The sequence below is a fragment of the Aulonocara stuartgranti genome (assembly GCF_965226115.1).
Source record: "Aulonocara stuartgranti genome assembly, chromosome: 20".
NCBI lineage: Eukaryota > Metazoa > Chordata > Actinopteri > Cichliformes > Cichlidae > Aulonocara > Aulonocara stuartgranti.
In genome coordinates this window covers 29994488-30014144 of record NC_138956.1, presented here as the reverse complement: position 1 = coordinate 30014144, position 19657 = coordinate 29994488, and the positions used below count along the sequence as shown (strand labels likewise).

The window sequence follows — 19657 nt, the reverse complement described above, 5'->3', positions numbered from 1 at the left end:
GGTGTAAGAATGATTTTAGATATTCACCATAACTTGCAAACTGTGTGACGTTTGGGAAAAAAGGGCACCGTGCATCGGTTAATTCACCGAGCAGCGTTTCAATAAAGAAGCAGACATCAGTCACAAACATTTCTGAGAACCAACTGAAATGGCTTCAAATTAATTTTCACACTATCAGAATCACCAAGTAAGTCTCTACTTTTTATTGATGCAATCTCTAACTTTTTTAGTGACGTGGTTTAATATTTGGGAAATTAATAGCCTCTTTTTTCAGGATTATATTGTTCTTACAACAATTTATATAGTCTATTGTTGGATCTGTAGCCTCATCTAACACCATACTATAGAATAAACTCCAGTATGTGCATATGAAACAACCCATCAAAGTCCCTGCACTGTCCTGAGTCCATACAACACTGCAACACAGTTGTATTTTAGCACAGATTTATACAGCATACCTGCTCCTCAACATATGAACATAAGAAAGGTCAGTGGTAGACTCTCTCTCTACCACCCTTCATTCTTATTGTGAGTATAATTCATTTGCCAAAAAGAGATAAAATACACAGCTTACTAATTATACTTTATTCTTGAAAATGCTTCATGCTAGTCATACAATAATATAATTAAAGAAAATTAACCTGTCGTGGTGAAAGTAATGATAACATAAAGCCTATACTAAAAAGAGAAAGGTTCTTCACCCTCCATACACATGAAGCTTTCTTCAGCACAGCCTTATAAGCAGGCTTTCTCTTTAAGTAGGCTTCATCTCTACCTCTCCTGTGTTTTACAGATGGCTGTAAGCACTCATTGTTGTACCTCTCTCCTGACCTCCTCCATACATACAACATTTTTTGTTGTTTTTTGTGTAAACTGTCTTTTCAAGCCTTTTCAAGTAGTTTCCCTTCCTTAGGAATGGCTTCTCCACAGCCACCCTTCCACCCTGCCTCCTCTTGTTTGTTGAAACATGTGATTTTGCATAGTTTTTTTTAAGACACTTGGCATATTTCAGCTAATAGGTCTTTAGGAATCACCTCGTTGGTACAAAATTACTATTTACGTCTGTCAGACTGTGCTATTAGGAGCATTTTTATGCTTGACTAATACATAGATGAGTGCTAAGTGGCTTAACTAACAAAAAAATACCGGAGTACTTTAAAAGCAGTCAGATATTGAAACTGTGGACTGAACTGTGGCATCAAGACAGACACAACACTATCCAAGCGATTCTGTAAGAAATTTGATGGGAATAAAAACAGGGAATCTAATGGAGCTGTATGTTATCCATGTGATATCCTTTGAGTCTGTTTTTCTTTATCATGCTGACAGTATTTTGATTGTGTATACCGTCTAGATGTACAAGTGTTTTTGAATGTGACTGGCACCTACGTGTGTGACTTTACTGCATTTTCTTATCTTCATCAATAAATCAAACAAAATATGAAAATAAAATGAAAAAGAAAAACAGGTGAGACTGTTTGATGCTCAGGATGTATGTTTATTTGTGTTTATTTCCAATAAAATCATATTTGTTAACACGTTCCAGCAGTGATGTCATCGAGGCTTGACATGCTGGTGGAAGTGACATCAACAGAGGGGATGTGACATTCAGATGTTACACGATGTGTTGATGATATAATCTTTTCCTAGAAAAGAAACAAAAGATTTAAAGTTGCTTTTGAATTTTTTTTTTATTTTTATTAAGCTTCAGTTCTTTATATCTTCTTTTACATTTTGCTTCTTGTTTTGATTGACATGCAATGGATGAGTATTTTTTTTTTTTTTTTTTACTTTGAAGCCTTAGCTTAAACCTTAACTCATTAATTTTACTTATGTTTAGTTCTTCTAGCCCCCTGAATGTTCCTTCTGTCTCATCCAAGTGTTTGGGCCTCATTGTCAGTTGTATTTTGTATATCTCCTGCTCTACTTTAAAGTAGAGATGGCACAATACCACTTTTTTAAGTCCGATACCAATATTATAAATTTGGATATCTGCCGATACCGATATGAATCCGATATCGTGTGTTTTAATCAATAAAACTGTTTTTTTAATATATTGCTGCATTTTGTATAAGTTCATACTCAAGTTTAAATAAACAACAACACTAAAGCTATTCTGTTATACCTGTATGTAAAAAATACACTGCACCCAAAATATTTCATAGTTCAGCAATACTGATCAATCTAATAAACTTAAACCTGCTCCATCCTCCCTATTCTGGTATTTTAAAGAGTACTTAGCAGAAATATTAAGCAACCTAACTAATAGGGTTGCAAACTCCCAGCAAAAAAAATAGGGAACCACCCCCCACCCTCCACCTCATGATACTTAATTGACGTAATCAACTTTAATTTGATGCAGTGTGGGGGAAAATGCACAGAAATAAATTATTTTTCAAGAATAATTAAATAGATTCAACATCTTTCTTCAACAGAATTGCAGACTGCACAGATGGTATCTTCCCAAAGGAAAAAGTACTATAGCTTACCTAGGGTATATTAGACTTAACAGTTACTATATACAGTAATGGACTTCTATACATTTTACATAAGATTAAAACTTTGGGTGTAAGATTCAGATAATTATTTATTAAAAGCTAGACATTTTAAATGAGAATAAGAAAGAAAAGTATGTCTTTGTGCCCCCTTTTCCCTGTTCATGCCCTATCGGCCCCCCTGGCTAAACTTTGCTAGATCCGCCCCTGCACAGTTACCAGCCGTCAGCTGCGTAGAAAAAGATCCTGGTGTAGAAAGTAATATTAAATAAATTCTAACAACAGCTTATCAAGGTTAAACGTGCTGCGGTTGTTCAGCTGCTGGTTTCCTCTTTCTGGTGCAAAGTGGGCCAAAAACAAACAAGAGAGACGGACTCGCGACAGAAAAGCCGATCAGCTGATCATTAAGCAGTTTCATGATTGAAGTAGCAGCAGAAGAGGAAGTCGCTCCATATATCGGTTGTTAAGCTTAACGTGGGAATGATTTAAAAACATTCAGAGATGAACTTACAAAACAAACTCGGGATCTCGCAAAAGTTTTGCGAGATCCCGAGTTTGTTTTGCGAGATCTTGCAAAACGTTTGCGAGATCCCGAAGCTATTAGTATAAGAAAGAATCTGTCCTATTGGTTATCATGATGTGAATGTCCATTATAAAGCCTCAGACACAGAGGTTTGACCCCACTCAGTGAAATCAACGAGGATGGTCCCTGAGACTGCTTTGGACGCTAGCAGAATTATTTTGGAGTTGTATGTGCATTACTGTTTAAGGCACTTACACTGGGTGTGTTGACCCTGGGTGATGTCCAAAACCTGCAGGACACCGGCCCTTGAGGTTTGGAGCTAGACACCCCTGGTTTAAGGTACTTACACTGACAAGTATAAACCACCTCCAGGTACTTGTAGGTGCCAGCACAGGGGTCTCCAAATACAGAGTTGCTCGCTGAGATAGTACAGCTGTTTTTCCCATTACACCTTTGATTGCAGATAGAAAGTAAGTCAGCAAAGGGTTTAACACACTGCACATTGTGTAGCCTGGTAAAAGAAAAAAACGTAAAACTAATCAAAGACAGTCAATCTGTACCTTTCAGCTACAACACTGGTGCTCGTCTGACTTGAGCAATGGACAACTTGGAGCTGAGAGGCCGGACGTCCATCAGAGCATGTGGTTTTGTCACGGCGTCCATAATTAGCTCCGTGGATGACTAAAACCTGTCCTTTTTCTGAGGAAGAGATCATAGCATTAAACAATAACCATGTTTACATTTCAATAAATGAAATTCAACAAAGTTACAAAAAAGAAAACCTCACCACACTGAAGGTTTGCCTGAGATCCTTCACATGTTGCACTCTGGACTGAGAGAAAAACACAAAACACATTAGAAAGATATTTTGGATTAAGTCCTAGCTGCGAATGCTCCACATTATATTGATGTTTGTTCATTTTTTAAAGAAAACGAGAATAAAAAGAGGATGTTCTGTAAAATGTCATGATTCAGTGGCTAAATGTCCATTATTAAGCCTCAGTCACAGAGGTTTGACTGGCGACAGAAAAGGCGATCAGCTGATCATTAATCAGTTTCACGTTTGAAGTAGCAGCAGGAGAGGGAGGGAGAGAGAAGAGGCACTCGCTCCTTATATCGGTTGTTAAGCTTAACGTGGGAATGCTTTACAAACATTCAGAGATGAACTTACACACTTGCTTTACTTCTCTCTGGGATCACTTCCTAGGAGATGAAATGCTGGTTTGGTAGCGAGGCTACAAATACACACAGCCGCTCTATCACGTGAGCACACTGCTCAGACGTGCTACGGTTATGAGCCGAGTTACGCCGTGTCGCAAGTTTTGTGAGGTGCTTTTCTGATATTTAATGGATCGGATTACATTTTTTATTTCTCTCCGATATCCAGTAATTTATGTCAGCATTGGACCGATACCGATACGTAATATCGGATACCGATACGTAATATCGGATACCGATACGTAATATCGGATCGGTCCATCTCTACTTTAAAGTAAACTTTTCTTTAATATCTTGAAGTTCAAGTTTTGCTGCCTTCCTCTCTGCTTTTTGTCCACACTCTTATAACCTTCCCTTACTCTGTTCTCCATTAATTTCTCCATTCAAGTCCATTTTCAGTATTTATTTTCATGTTTCAATGTCTCCTTGATTTAGTACTGGTTGCTCATTGCCTTTTTTAGTTCTGTCTTTATTTGGGTTTTGATATGCTACTGTTTGGTTGTCCTCAGCTGTGTTAATTACATGCACCCATGTCTTGTTGCTCAGGGGTGTCTAATTCCCACTTAACCCTCTGTTTGCAAATTAAAACAACTAATTAAAAAAAAAAACCTTGTGCCGGTTTAGCTCAGTGGGTGAGCAGGCAACCGTATTCCGTATGGCTGGAGAGCAGTAGGCCCAGGTTTGCATCTCTTCTCCTTTCTCATCCTGCTTTCACGTCTATCAACACCGTCTCTATCCACTAAAGGAAAAAAAACCTCGACTTTTTTGTGAATCTTCAAATCAGCTATTGAAGTTCATCTTTTTTAAAATTGTTTCATGTCCTGTAATCTGTATTTGAGTCTTTGAATCCATGTTTAAAATCTATTTTTCTGTCCAATGCCATATTTTTATTGCCTTTTTTTTTTTTTGCATTTCCACATTTTTTGTTTCTTGTTTGTTCATCTTTAAACTTTTAAAGTTCAAATAAAGTTTCGTTTGATTTTGCAGCACTGCCTTGGTATACAAAGGGTAACTTAGCCCAAAGTTCAACTTCAGCTTGTCAACACAATACACTGATATTTTGAACAAGAAGTACTAGCTGCGAATTCTCCAAAATCTCTTTGTACAAAAGTAAAAAAGTATAAGAAAGAATCTGTCCTATTGGTTATCGTGATGTGAATGTCCATTATAAAGCCTCAGACACAGAGGTTTGACCCCACTCAGTGAAATCAACGAGGATGGTCCCTGAGACTGCTTTGGACGCTAGCAGAATTATTTTGGAGTTGTATGTGCATTACTGTTTAAGGCACTTACACTGGGTGTGTTGACCCTGGGTGATGTCCAAAACCTGCAGGACACCGGCCCTTGAGGTTTGGAGCTGGACAGCCCTGGTTTAAGGTACTTACACTGACAAGTATAATCCACCTCCAGGTACTTGTAGGTGCCAACACAGGGGTCTCCAAATACAGAGTTGCTCGCTGAGATAGTACAGCTGTTTTTCCCATTACAACTTTGAATGCAGATAGAAAGTGAGTCAGCAAAGGGTTTAACACACTGCACGTTGTGTAGCCTGGTAAAAGAAAAAACGTAAAACTAAACAAAGACAGTCAATCTGTACCTTTTAGCTACAACACTGGTGCTCGTCTGACTTGAGCACTGGACAACTTGGAGCTGAGAGGCCGGACGTCCAGCAGAGCATGTGGTTTTGTCACGGCGTCCATAATTAGCTCCGTGGATGACTAAAACCTGTCCTTTTTCTGAGGAAGAGATCATAGCATTAAACAATAACCATGTTTACATTTCAATAAATGAAATTCAACAAAGTTACAAAAAAGAAAACCTCACCACACTGAAGGTTTGCCTCAGATCCTTCACATGTTGCACTCGGGACTGAGAGAAAAACACAAAACACATTAGAAAGTGTAATAATTCATGTGCAGACTGATTATTAGTTCATGATTTAATTCGTAACTTGAACTCTTTTGCAACCTTTTCCTTCTGTTTCATCTTTTCTGCATCCTCCAATCTGTCTTTGAATAATATATATGAAACGTATTATGATTTTATTATTTTTGTTTTCCTCTGTTCATTTGAATTTTTACTGTCATTTTATGTTTTGCATCTCACATGTTCCCCAGTTTCCTTTTGGTTCATTTTTTACCTTTTTAAAATTAATTTCAGTTTTATTTAAATATTGCCAAATCAGCAGTCACGTCAAGGCATTTCATACCCTTAAAGACCCTACAGAAATAAAGAGAAAACTAGTTTATTTTGGAGAACCTCCTTAAAAACAAAGGTGTATTTAGGCCAACACAATAAACAGATGTTTCGGATTAAGTCCTAGCTGCGAATGCTCCACATTATATTGATGTTTGTTCGTTTTTTAAAGAAAACGAGAATAAAAAGAGGATGTTCTGTAAAATGTCATGATTCAGTGGCTAAATGTCCATTATTAAGCCTCAGTCACAGAGGTTTGACTGGCGACAGAAAAGGCGATCAGTTGATCATTGATCAGTTTCACGTTTGAAGTAGCAGCAGGAGAGGGAGGGAGAGAGAAGAGGCACTCGCTCCTTATATCGGTTGTTAAGCTTAACGCGGGAATGCTTTACAAACATTCAGAGATGAACTTACACACTTGCTTTACTTCTCTCTGGGATCACTTCCTCGGAGATGAAATGCTGGTTTGGTAGCGAGGCTACAAATACACACAGCCGCTCTATCACGTGAGCACACTGCTCCGACGTGCTACGGTTATGAGCCGAGTTACGCCGTGTCGCAAGTTTTGTGAGGTGCTTTTCTGATATTTAATGGATCGGATTACATTTTTTATTTCTCTCCGATATCCAGTAATTTATGTCAGCATCGGACCGATACCGATACGTAATATCGGATACCGATACGCAATATCGGATCGGTCCATCTCTACTTTAAAGTAAACTTTTCTTTAATATCTTGAAGTTCAAGTTTTGCTGCCTTCCTCTCTGCTTTTTGTCCACACTCTTATAACCTTCCCTTACTCTGTTCTCCATTAATTTCTCCATTCAAGTCCATTTTCAGTATTTATTTTCATGTTTCAATGTCTCCTTGATTTAGTACTGGTTGCTCATTACCTTTTTTAATTCTGTCTTTATTTGGGTTTTGATATGCTACTGTTTGGTTGTCCTCAGCTGTGTTAATTACATGCACCCATGTCTTGTTGCTCAGGGGTGTCTAATTCCCACTTAACCCTCTGTTTGCAAATTAAAACAACTAATTAAAAAAAAAACCTTGTGCCGGTTTAGCTCAGTGGGTGAGCAGGCAACCGTATTCCGTATGGCTGGAGAGCAGTAGGCCCAGGTTTGCATCTCTTCTCCTTTCTCATCCTGCTTTCACGTCTATCAACACCGTCTCTATCCACTAAAGGAAAAAAAACCTCGACTTTTTTGTGAATCTTCAAATCAGCTATTGAAGTTCATCTTTTTTAAAATTGTTTCATGTCCTGTAATCTGTATTTGAGTCTTTGAATCCATGTTTAAAATCTATTTTTCTGTCCAATGCCATATTTTTATTGCCTTTTTTTTTTTTGCATTTCCACATTTTTTGTTTCTTGTTTGTTCATCTTTAAACTTTTAAAGTTCAAATAAAGTTTCGTTTGATTTTGCAGCACTGCCTTGGTATACAAAGGGTAACTTAGCCCAAAGTTCAACTTCAGCTTGTCAACACAATACACTGATATTTTGAACAAGAAGTACTAGCTGCAAATTCTCCAAAATCTCTTTGTACAAAAGTAAAAAAGTATAAGAAAGAATCTGTCCTATTGGTTATCGTGATGTGAATGTCCATTATAAAGCCTCAGACACAGAGGTTTGACCCCACTCAGTGAAATCAACGAGGATGGTCCCTGAGACTGCTTTGGACGCTAGCAGAATTATTTTGGAGTTGTATGTGCATTACTGTTTAAGGCACTTACACTGGGTGTGTTGACCCTGGGTGATGTCCAAAACCTGCAGGACACCGGCCCTTGAGGTTTGGAGCTGGACAGCCCTGGTTTAAGGTACTTACACTGACAAGTATAATCCACCTCCAGGTACTTGTAGGTGCCAACACAGGGGTCTCCAAATACAGAGTTGCTCGCTGAGATAGTACAGCTGTTTTTCCCATTACAACTTTGAATGCAGATAGAAAGTGAGTCAGCAAAGGGTTTAACACACTGCACGTTGTGTAGCCTGGTAAAAGAAAAAACGTAAAACTAAACAAAGACAGTCAATCTGTACCTTTTAGCTACAACACTGGTGCTCGTCTGACTTGAGCACTGGACAACTTGGAGCTGAGAGGCCGGACGTCCAGCAGAGCATGTGGTTTTGTCACGGCGTCCATAATTAGCTCCGTGGATGACTAAAACCTGTCCTTTTTCTGAGGAAGAGATCATAGCATTAAACAATAACCATGTTTACATTTCAATAAATGAAATTCAACAAAGTTACAAAAAAGAAAACCTCACCACACTGAAGGTTTGCCTCAGATCCTTCACATGTTGCACTCGGGACTGAGAGAAAAACACAAAACACATTAGAAAGTGTAATAATTCATGTGCAGACTGATTATTAGTTCATGATTTAATTCGTAACTTGAACTCTTTTGCAACCTTTTCCTTCTGTTTCATCTTTTCTGCATCCTGCAATCTGTCTTTGAATAATATATATGAAACGTAGTATGATTTTATTATTTTTGTTTTCCTCTGTCCATTTGAATTTTTACTGTCATTTTATGTTTTGCATCTCACATGTTCCCCAGTTTCCTTTTGGTTCATTTTTTACCTTTTTAAAATTAATTTCAGTTTTATTTAAATATTGCCAAATCAGCAGTCACGTCAAGGCATTTCATACCCTTAAAGACCCTACAGAAATAAAGAGAAAACTAGTTTATTTTGGAGAACCTCCTTAAAAACAAAGGTGTATTTAAGCCAACACAATAAACAGATGTTTCGGATTAAGTCCTAGCTGCGAATGCTCCACATTATATTGATGTTTGTTTGTTTTTTAAAGAAAACGAGAATAAAAAGAGGATGTTCTGTAAAATGTCATGATTCAGTGGCTAAATGTCCATTATTAAGCCTCAGTCACAGAGGTTTGACTGGCGACAGAAAAGGCGATCAGTTGATCATTGATCAGTTTCACGTTTGAAGTAGCAGCAGGAGAGGGAGGGAGAGAGAAGAGGCACTCGCTCCTTATATCGGTTGTTAAGCTTAACGCGGGAATGCTTTACAAACATTCAGAGATGAACTTACACACTTGCTTTACTTCTCTCTGGGATCACTTCCTCGGAGATGAAATGCTGGTTTGGTAGCGAGGCTACAAATACACACAGCCGCTCTATCACGTGAGCACACTGCTCCGACGTGCTACGGTTATGAGCCGAGTTACGCCGTGTCGCAAGTTTTGTGAGGTGCTTTTCTGATATTTAATGGATCGGATTACATTTTTTATTTCTCTCCGATATCCAGTAATTTATGTCAGCATTGGACCGATACCGATACGTAATATCGGATCGGTCCATCTCTACTTTAAAGTAAACTTTTCTTTAATATCTTGAAGTTCAAGTTTTGCTGCCTTCCTCTCTGCTTTTTGTCCACACTCTTATAACCTTCCCTTACTCTGTTCTCCATTAATTTCTCCATTCAAGTCCATTTTCAGTATTTATTTTCATGTTTCAATGTCTCCTTGATTTAGTACTGGTTGCTCATTACCTTTTTTAATTCTGTCTTTATTTGGGTTTTGATATGCTACTGTTTGGTTGTCCTCAGCTGTGTTAATTACATGCACCCATGTCTTGTTGCTCAGGGGTGTCTAATTCCCACTTAACCCTCTGTTTGCAAATTAAAACAACTAATTAAAAAAAAAACCTTGTGCCGGTTTAGCTCAGTGGGTGAGCAGGCAACCGTATTCCGTATGGCTGGAGAGCAGTAGGCCCAGGTTTGCATCTCTTCTCCTTTCTCATCCTGCTTTCACGTCTATCAACACCGTCTCTATCCACTAAAGGAAAAAAAACCTCGACTTTTTTGTGAATCTTCAAATCAGCTATTGAAGTTCATCTTTTTTAAAATTGTTTCATGTCCTGTAATCTGTATTTGAGTCTTTGAATCCATGTTTAAAATCTATTTTTCTGTCCAATGCCATATTTTTATTGCCTTTTTTTTTTTTTGCATTTCCACATTTTTTGTTTCTTGTTTGTTCATCTTTAAACTTTTAAAGTTCAAATAAAGTTTCGTTTGATTTTGCAGCACTGCCTTGGTATACAAAGGGTAACTTAGCCCAAAGTTCAACTTCAGCTTGTCAACACAATACACTGATATTTTGAACAAGAAGTACTAGCTGCAAATTCTCCAAAATCTCTTTGTACAAAAGTAAAAAAGTATAAGAAAGAATCTGTCCTATTGGTTATCGTGATGTGAATGTCCATTATAAAGCCTCAGACACAGAGGTTTGACCCCACTCAGTGAAATCAACGAGGATGGTCCCTGAGACTGCTTTGGACGCTAGCAGAATTATTTTGGAGTTGTATGTGCATTACTGTTTAAGGCACTTACACTGGGTGTGTTGACCCTGGGTGATGTCCAAAACCTGCAGGACACCGGCCCTTGAGGTTTGGAGCTGGACAGCCCTGGTTTAAGGTACTTACACTGACAAGTATAATCCACCTCCAGGTACTTGTAGGTGCCAACACAGGGGTCTCCAAATACAGAGTTGCTCGCTGAGATAGTACAGCTGTTTTTCCCATTACAACTTTGAATGCAGATAGAAAGTGAGTCAGCAAAGGGTTTAACACACTGCACGTTGTGTAGCCTGGTAAAAGAAAAAACGTAAAACTAAACAAAGACAGTCAATCTGTACCTTTTAGCTACAACACTGGTGCTCGTCTGACTTGAGCACTGGACATCTTGGAGCTGAGAGGCCGGACGTCCAGCAGAGCATGTGGTTTTGTCACGGCGTCCATAATTAGCTCCGTGGATGACTAAAACCTGTCCTTTTTCTGAGGAAGAGATCATAGCATTAAACAATAACCATGTTTACATTTCAATAAATGAAATTCAACAAAGTTACAAAAAAGAAAACCTCACCACACTGAAGGTTTGCCTCAGATCCTTCACATGTTGCACTCGGGACTGAGAGAAAAACACAAAACACATTAGAAAGTGTAATAATTCATGTGCAGACTGATTATTAGTTCATGATTTAATTCGTAACTTGAACTCTTTTGCAACCTTTTCCTTCTGTTTCATCTTTTCTGCATCCTCCAATCTGTCTTTGAATAATATATATGAAACGTAGTATGATTTTATTATTTTTGTTTTCCTCTGTCCATTTGAATTTTTACTGTCATTTTATGTTTTGCATCTCACATGTTCCCCAGTTTCCTTTTGGTTCATTTTTTACCTTTTTAAAATTAATTTCAGTTTTATTTAAATATTGCCAAATCAGCAGTCACGTCAAGGCATTTCATACCCTTAAAGACCCTACAGAAATAAAGAGAAAACTAGTTTATTTTGGAGAACCTCCTTAAAAACAAAGGTGTATTTAAGCCAACACAATAAACAGATGTTTCGGATTAAGTCCTAGCTGCGAATGCTCCACATTATATTGATGTTTGTTTGTTTTTTAAAGAAAACGAGAATAAAAAGAGGATGTTCTGTAAAATGTCATGATTCAGTGGCTAAATGTCCATTATTAAGCCTCAGTCACAGAGGTTTGACTAGCGACAGAAAAGGCGATCAGTTGATCATTGATCAGTTTCACGTTTGAAGTAGCAGCAGGAGAGGGAGGGAGAGAGAAGAGGCACTCGCTCCTTATATCGGTTGTTAAGCTTAACGCGGGAATGCTTTACAAACATTCAGAGATGAACTTACACACTTGCTTTACTTCTCTCTGGGATCACTTCCTCGGAGATGAAATGCTGGTTTGGTAGCGAGGCTACAAATACACACAGCCGCTCTATCACGTGAGCACACTGCTCCGACGTGCTACGGTTATGAGCCGAGTTACGCCGTGTCGCAAGTTTTGTGAGGTGCTTTTCTGATATTTAATGGATCGGATTACATTTTTTATTTCTCTCCGATATCCAGTAATTTATGTCAGCATTGGACCGATACCGATACGTAATATCGGATCGGTCCATCTCTACTTTAAAGTAAACTTTTCTTTAATATCTTGAAGTTCAAGTTTTGCTGCCTTCCTCTCTGCTTTTTGTCCACACTCTTATAACCTTCCCTTACTCTGTTCTCCATTAATTTCTCCATTCAAGTCCATTTTCAGTATTTATTTTCATGTTTCAATGTCTCCTTGATTTAGTACTGGTTGCTCATTACCTTTTTTAATTCTGTCTTTATTTGGGTTTTGATATGCTACTGTTTGGTTGTCCTCAGCTGTGTTAATTACATGCACCCATGTCTTGTTGCTCAGGGGTGTCTAATTCCCACTTAACCCTCTGTTTGCAAATTAAAACAACTAATTAAAAAAAAAACCTTGTGCCGGTTTAGCTCAGTGGGTGAGCAGGCAACCGTATTCCGTATGGCTGGAGAGCAGTAGGCCCAGGTTTGCATCTCTTCTCCTTTCTCATCCTGCTTTCACGTCTATCAACACCGTCTCTATCCACTAAAGGAAAAAAAACCTCGACTTTTTTGTGAATCTTCAAATCAGCTATTGAAGTTCATCTTTTTTAAAATTGTTTCATGTCCTGTAATCTGTATTTGAGTCTTTGAATCCATGTTTAAAATCTATTTTTCTGTCCAATGCCATATTTTTATTGCCTTTTTTTTTTTTTGCATTTCCACATTTTTTGTTTCTTGTTTGTTCATCTTTAAACTTTTAAAGTTCAAATAAAGTTTCGTTTGATTTTGCAGCACTGCCTTGGTATACAAAGGGTAACTTAGCCCAAAGTTCAACTTCAGCTTGTCAACACAATACACTGATATTTTGAACAAGAAGTACTAGCTGCAAATTCTCCAAAATCTCTTTGTACAAAAGTAAAAAAGTATAAGAAAGAATCTGTCCTATTGGTTATCGTGATGTGAATGTCCATTATAAAGCCTCAGACACAGAGGTTTGACCCCACTCAGTGAAATCAACGAGGATGGTCCCTGAGACTGCTTTGGACGCTAGCAGAATTATTTTGGAGTTGTATGTGCATTACTGTTTAAGGCACTTACACTGGGTGTGTTGACCCTGGGTGATGTCCAAAACCTGCAGGACACCGGCCCTTGAGGTTTGGAGCTGGACAGCCCTGGTTTAAGGTACTTACACTGACAAGTATAATCCACCTCCAGGTACTTGTAGGTGCCAACACAGGGGTCTCCAAATACAGAGTTGCTCGCTGAGATAGTACAGCTGTTTTTCCCATTACAACTTTGAATGCAGATAGAAAGTGAGTCAGCAAAGGGTTTAACACACTGCACGTTGTGTAGCCTGGTAAAAGAAAAAACGTAAAACTAAACAAAGACAGTCAATCTGTACCTTTTAGCTACAACACTGGTGCTCGTCTGACTTGAGCACTGGACATCTTGGAGCTGAGAGGCCGGACGTCCAGCAGAGCATGTGGTTTTGTCACGGCGTCCATAATTAGCTCCGTGGATGACTAAAACCTGTCCTTTTTCTGAGGAAGAGATCATAGCATTAAACAATAACCATGTTTACATTTCAATAAATGAAATTCAACAAAGTTACAAAAAAGAAAACCTCACCACACTGAAGGTTTGCCTCAGATCCTTCACATGTTGCACTCGGGACTGAGAGAAAAACACAAAACACATTAGAAAGTGTAATAATTCATGTGCAGACTGATTATTAGTTCATGATTTAATTCGTAACTTGAACTCTTTTGCAACCTTTTCCTTCTGTTTCATCTTTTCTGCATCCTCCAATCTGTCTTTGAATAATATATATGAAACGTAGTATGATTTTATTATTTTTGTTTTCCTCTGTCCATTTGAATTTTTACTGTCATTTTATGTTTTGCATCTCACATGTTCCCCAGTTTCCTTTTGGTTCATTTTTTACCTTTTTAAAATTAATTTCAGTTTTATTTAAATATTGCCAAATCAGCAGTCACGTCAAGGCATTTCATACCCTTAAAGACCCTACAGAAATAAAGAGAAAACTAGTTTATTTTGGAGAACCTCCTTAAAAACAAAGGTGTATTTAAGCCAACACAATAAACAGATGTTTCGGATTAAGTCCTAGCTGCGAATGCTCCACATTATATTGATGTTTGTTTGTTTTTTAAAGAAAACGAGAATAAAAAGAGGATGTTCTGTAAAATGTCATGATTCAGTGGCTAAATGTCCATTATTAAGCCTCAGTCACAGAGGTTTGACTAGCGACAGAAAAGGCGATCAGTTGATCATTGATCAGTTTCACGTTTGAAGTAGCAGCAGGAGAGGGAGGGAGAGAGAAGAGGCACTCGCTCCTTATATCGGTTGTTAAGCTTAACGCGGGAATGCTTTACAAACATTCAGAGATGAACTTACACACTTGCTTTACTTCTCTCTGGGATCACTTCCTCGGAGATGAAATGCTGGTTTGGTAGCGAGGCTACAAATACACACAGCCGCTCTATCACGTGAGCACACTGCTCCGACGTGCTACGGTTATGAGCCGAGTTACGCCGTGTCGCAAGTTTTGTGAGGTGCTTTTCTGATATTTAATGGATCGGATTACATTTTTTATTTCTCTCCGATATCCAGTAATTTATGTCAGCATTGGACCGATACCGATACGTAATATCGGATCGGTCCATCTCTACTTTAAAGTAAACTTTTCTTTAATATCTTGAAGTTCAAGTTTTGCTGCCTTCCTCTCTGCTTTTTGTCCACACTCTTATAACCTTCCCTTACTCTGTTCTCCATTAATTTCTCCATTCAAGTCCATTTTCAGTATTTATTTTCATGTTTCAATGTCTCCTTGATTTAGTACTGGTTGCTCATTACCTTTTTTAATTCTGTCTTTATTTGGGTTTTGATATGCTACTGTTTGGTTGTCCTCAGCTGTGTTAATTACATGCACCCATGTCTTGTTGCTCAGGGGTGTCTAATTCCCACTTAACCCTCTGTTTGCAAATTAAAACAACTAATTAAAAAAAAAACCTTGTGCCGGTTTAGCTCAGTGGGTGAGCAGGCAACCGTATTCCGTATGGCTGGAGAGCAGTAGGCCCAGGTTTGCATCTCTTCTCCTTTCTCATCCTGCTTTCACGTCTATCAACACCGTCTCTATCCACTAAAGGAAAAAAAACCTCGACTTTTTTGTGAATCTTCAAATCAGCTATTGAAGTTCATCTTTTTTAAAATTGTTTCATGTCCTGTAATCTGTATTTGAGTCTTTGAATCCATGTTTAAAATCTATTTTTCTGTCCAATGCCATATTTTTATTGCCTTTTTTTTTTTTGCATTTCCACATTTTTTGTTTCTTGTTTGTTCATCTTTAAACTTTTAAAGTTCAAATAAAGTTTCGTTTGATTTTGCAGCACTGCCTTGGTATACAAAGGGTAACTTAGCCCAAAGTTCAACTTCAGCTTGTCAACACAATACACTGATATTTTGAACAAGAAGTACTAGCTGCAAATTCTCCAAAATCTCTTTGTACAAAAGTAAAAAAGTATAAGAAAGAATCTGTCCTATTGGTTATCGTGATGTGAATGTCCATTATAAAGCCTCAGACACAGAGGTTTGACCCCACTCAGTGAAATCAACGAGGATGGTCCCTGAGACTGCTTTGGACGCTAGCAGAATTATTTTGGAGTTGTATGTGCATTACTGTTTAAGGCACTTACACTGGGTGTGTTGACCCTGGGTGATGTCCAAAACCTGCAGGACACCGGCCCTTGAGGTTTGGAGCTGGACAGCCCTGGTTTAAGGTACTTACACTGACAAGTATAATCCACCTCCAGGTACTTGTAGGTGCCAACACAGGGGTCTCCAAATACAGAGTTGCTCGCTGAGATAGTACAGCTGTTTTTCCCATTACAACTTTGAATGCAGATAGAAAGTGAGTCAGCAAAGGGTTTAACACACTGCACGTTGTGTAGCCTGGTAAAAGAAAAAACGTAAAACTAAACAAAGACAGTCAATCTGTACCTTTTAGCTACAACACTGGTGCTCGTCTGACTTGAGCACTGGACATCTTGGAGCTGAGAGGCCGGACGTCCAGCAGAGCATGTGGTTTTGTCACGGCGTCCATAATTAGCTCCGTGGATGACTAAAACCTGTCCTTTTTCTGAGGAAGAGATCATAGCATTAAACAATAACCATGTTTACATTTCAATAAATGAAATTCAACAAAGTTACAAAAAAGAAAACCTCACCACACTGAAGGTTTGCCTCAGATCCTTCACATGTTGCACTCGGGACTGAGAGAAAAACACAAAACACATTAGAAAGTGTAATAATTCATGTGCAGACTGATTATTAGTTCATGATTTAATTCGTAACTTGAACTCTTTTGCAACCTTTTCCTTCTGTTTCATCTTTTCTGCATCCTCCAATCTGTCTTTGAATAATATATATGAAACGTAGTATGATTTTATTATTTTTGTTTTCCTCTGTCCATTTGAATTTTTACTGTCATTTTATGTTTTGCATCTCACATGTTCCCCAGTTTCCTTTTGGTTCATTTTTTACCTTTTTAAAATTAATTTCAGTTTTATTTAAATATTGCCAAATCAGCAGTCACGTCAAGGCATTTCATACCCTTAAAGACCCTACAGAAATAAAGAGAAAACTAGTTTATTTTGGAGAACCTCCTTAAAAACAAAGGTGTATTTAAGCCAACACAATAAACAGATGTTTCGGATTAAGTCCTAGCTGCGAATGCTCCACATTATATTGATGTTTGTTTGTTTTTTAAAGAAAACGAGAATAAAAAGAGGATGTTCTGTAAAATGTCATGATTCAGTGGCTAAATGTCCATTATTAAGCCTCAGTCACAGAGGTTTGACTAGCGACAGAAAAGGCGATCAGTTGATCATTGATCAGTTTCACGTTTGAAGTAGCAGCAGGAGAGGGAGGGAGAGAGAAGAGGCACTCGCTCCTTATATCGGTTGTTAAGCTTAACGCGGGAATGCTTTACAAACATTCAGAGATGAACTTACACACTTGCTTTACTTCTCTCTGGGATCACTTCCTCGGAGATGAAATGCTGGTTTGGTAGCGAGGCTACAAATACACACAGCCGCTCTATCACGTGAGCACACTGCTCCGACGTGCTACGGTTATGAGCCGAGTTACGCCGTGTCGCAAGTTTTGTGAGGTGCTTTTCTGATATTTAATGGATCGGATTACATTTTTTATTTCTCTCCGATATCCAGTAATTTATGTCAGCATTGGACCGATACCGATACGTAATATCGGATCGGTCCATCTCTACTTTAAAGTAAACTTTTCTTTAATATCTTGAAGTTCAAGTTTTGCTGCCTTCCTCTCTGCTTTTTGTCCACACTCTTATAACCTTCCCTTACTCTGTTCTCCATTAATTTCTCCATTCAAGTCCATTTTCAGTATTTATTTTCATGTTTCAATGTCTCCTTGATTTAGTACTGGTTGCTCATTACCTTTTTTAATTCTGTCTTTATTTGGGTTTTGATATGCTACTGTTTGGTTGTCCTCAGCTGTGTTAATTACATGCACCCATGTCTTGTTGCTCAGGGGTGTCTAATTCCCACTTAACCCTCTGTTTGCAAATTAAAACAACTAATTAAAAAAAAAACCTTGTGCCGGTTTAGCTCAGTGGGTGAGCAGGCAACCGTATTCCGTATGGCTGGAGAGCAGTAGGCCCAGGTTTGCATCTCTTCTCCTTTCTCATCCTGCTTTCACGTCTATCAACACCGTCTCTATCCACTAAAGGAAAAAAAACCTCGACTTTTTTGTGAATCTTCAAATCAGCTATTGAAGTTCATCTTTTTTAAAATTGTTTCATGTCCTGTAATCTGTATTTGAGTCTTTGAATCCATGTTTAAAATCTATTTTTCTGTCCAATGCCATATTTTTATTGCCTTTTTTTTTTTTTGCATTTCCACATTTTTTGTTTCTTGTTTGTTCATCTTTAAACTTTTAAAGTTCAAATAAAGTTTCGTTTGATTTTGCAGCACTGCCTTGGTATACAAAGGGTAACTTAGCCCAAAGTTCAACTTCAGCTTGTCAACACAATACACTGATATTTTGAACAAGAAGTACTAGCTGCAAATTCTCCAAAATCTCTTTGTACAAAAGTAAAAAAGTATAAGAAAGAATCTGTCCTATTGGTTATCGTGATGTGAATGTCCATTATAAAGCCTCAGACACAGAGGTTTGACCCCACTCAGTGAAATCAACGAGGATGGTCCCTGAGACTGCTTTGGACGCTAGCAGAATTATTTTGGAGTTGTATGTGCATTACTGTTTAAGGCACTTACACTGGGTGTGTTGACCCTGGGTGATGTCCAAAACCTGCAGGACACCGGCCCTTGAGGTTTGGAGCTAGACACCCCTGGTTTAAGGTACTTACACTGACAAGTATAATCCACCTCCAGGTACTTGTAGGTGCCAACACAGGGGTCTCCAAATACAGAGTTGCTCGCTGAGATAGTACAGCTGTTTTTCCCATTACAACTTTGAATGCAGATAGAAAGTGAGTCAGCAAAGGGTTTAACACACTGCACGTTGTGTAGCCTGGTAAAAGAAAAAACGTAAAACTAAACAAAGACAGTCAATCTGTACCTTTTAGCTACAACACTGGTGCTCGTCTGACTTGAGCACTGGACATCTTGGAGCTGAGAGGCCGGACGTCCAGCAGAGCATGTGGTTTTGTCACGGCGTCCATAATTAGCTCCGTGGATGACTAAAACCTGTCCTTTTTCTGAGGAAGAGATCATAGCATTAAACAATAACCATGTTTACATTTCAATAAATGAAATTCAACAAAGTTACAAAAAAGAAAACCTCACCACACTGAAGGTTTGCCTCAGATCCTTCACATGTTGCACTCGGGACTGAGAGAAAAACACAAAACACATTAGAAAGTGTAATAATTCATGTGCAGACTGATTATTAGTTCATGATTTAATTCGTAACTTGAACTCTTTTGCAACCTTTTCCTTCTGTTTCATCTTTTCTGCATCCTCCAATCTGTCTTTGAATAATATATATGAAACGTAGTATGATTTTATTATTTTTGTTTTCCTCTGTCCATTTGAATTTTTACTGTCATTTTATGTTTTGCATCTCACATGTTCCCCAGTTTCCTTTTGGTTCATTTTTTACCTTTTTAAAATTAATTTCAGTTTTATTTAAATATTGCCAAATCAGCAGTCACGTCAAGGCATTTCATACCCTTAAAGACCCTACAGAAATAAAGAGAAAACTAGTTTATTTTGGAGAACCTCCTTAAAAACAAAGGTGTATTTAGGCCAACACAATAAACAGATGTTTCGGATTAAGTCCTAG

General features: G+C 38.1%; 2 protein-coding genes across 2 annotated transcripts in view; both read right to left on the bottom strand.

Moving 5' to 3' along the window:
- Positions 1-1477: 1477 nt before the first annotated feature.
- On the bottom strand, positions 1478-7266 carry LOC309698017 (L-rhamnose-binding lectin CSL3; the record flags this gene model as incomplete). The annotated part of the gene is made up of 8 exons (XM_082520291.1): positions 1478-1646; positions 3366-3469; positions 3579-3717; positions 3806-3850; positions 5622-5725; positions 5834-5972; positions 6061-6105; positions 7233-7266. Coding segments are annotated over 8 exons (612 nt in total). The 3' UTR covers positions 1478-1644.
- A 306-nt stretch (positions 7267-7572) lies between these two features.
- LOC309698016 (uncharacterized protein) overlaps positions 7573-19657 on the bottom strand; it is a gene marked incomplete at its 3' end in the record, with an annotated part of 67580 nt that continues 55495 nt past the window's right edge. The window contains exons 78-93 of the mRNA XM_082520290.1: positions 19159-19203; positions 18932-19070; positions 18720-18823; positions 16543-16587; positions 16316-16454; positions 16104-16207; positions 13928-13972; positions 13701-13839; positions 13489-13592; positions 11312-11356; positions 11085-11223; positions 10873-10976; positions 8696-8740; positions 8469-8607; positions 8165-8360; positions 7573-7611 (exon numbers count right to left, since the gene is read on the bottom strand). Coding sequence (XP_082376416.1) covers positions 7573-7611; positions 8165-8360; positions 8469-8607; positions 8696-8740; positions 10873-10976; positions 11085-11223; positions 11312-11356; positions 13489-13592; positions 13701-13839; positions 13928-13972; positions 16104-16207; positions 16316-16454; positions 16543-16587; positions 18720-18823; positions 18932-19070; positions 19159-19203 — 1571 coding nt within the window. The remainder of the gene's footprint in view (positions 7612-8164; positions 8361-8468; positions 8608-8695; positions 8741-10872; positions 10977-11084; positions 11224-11311; positions 11357-13488; positions 13593-13700; positions 13840-13927; positions 13973-16103; positions 16208-16315; positions 16455-16542; positions 16588-18719; positions 18824-18931; positions 19071-19158; positions 19204-19657) is intronic.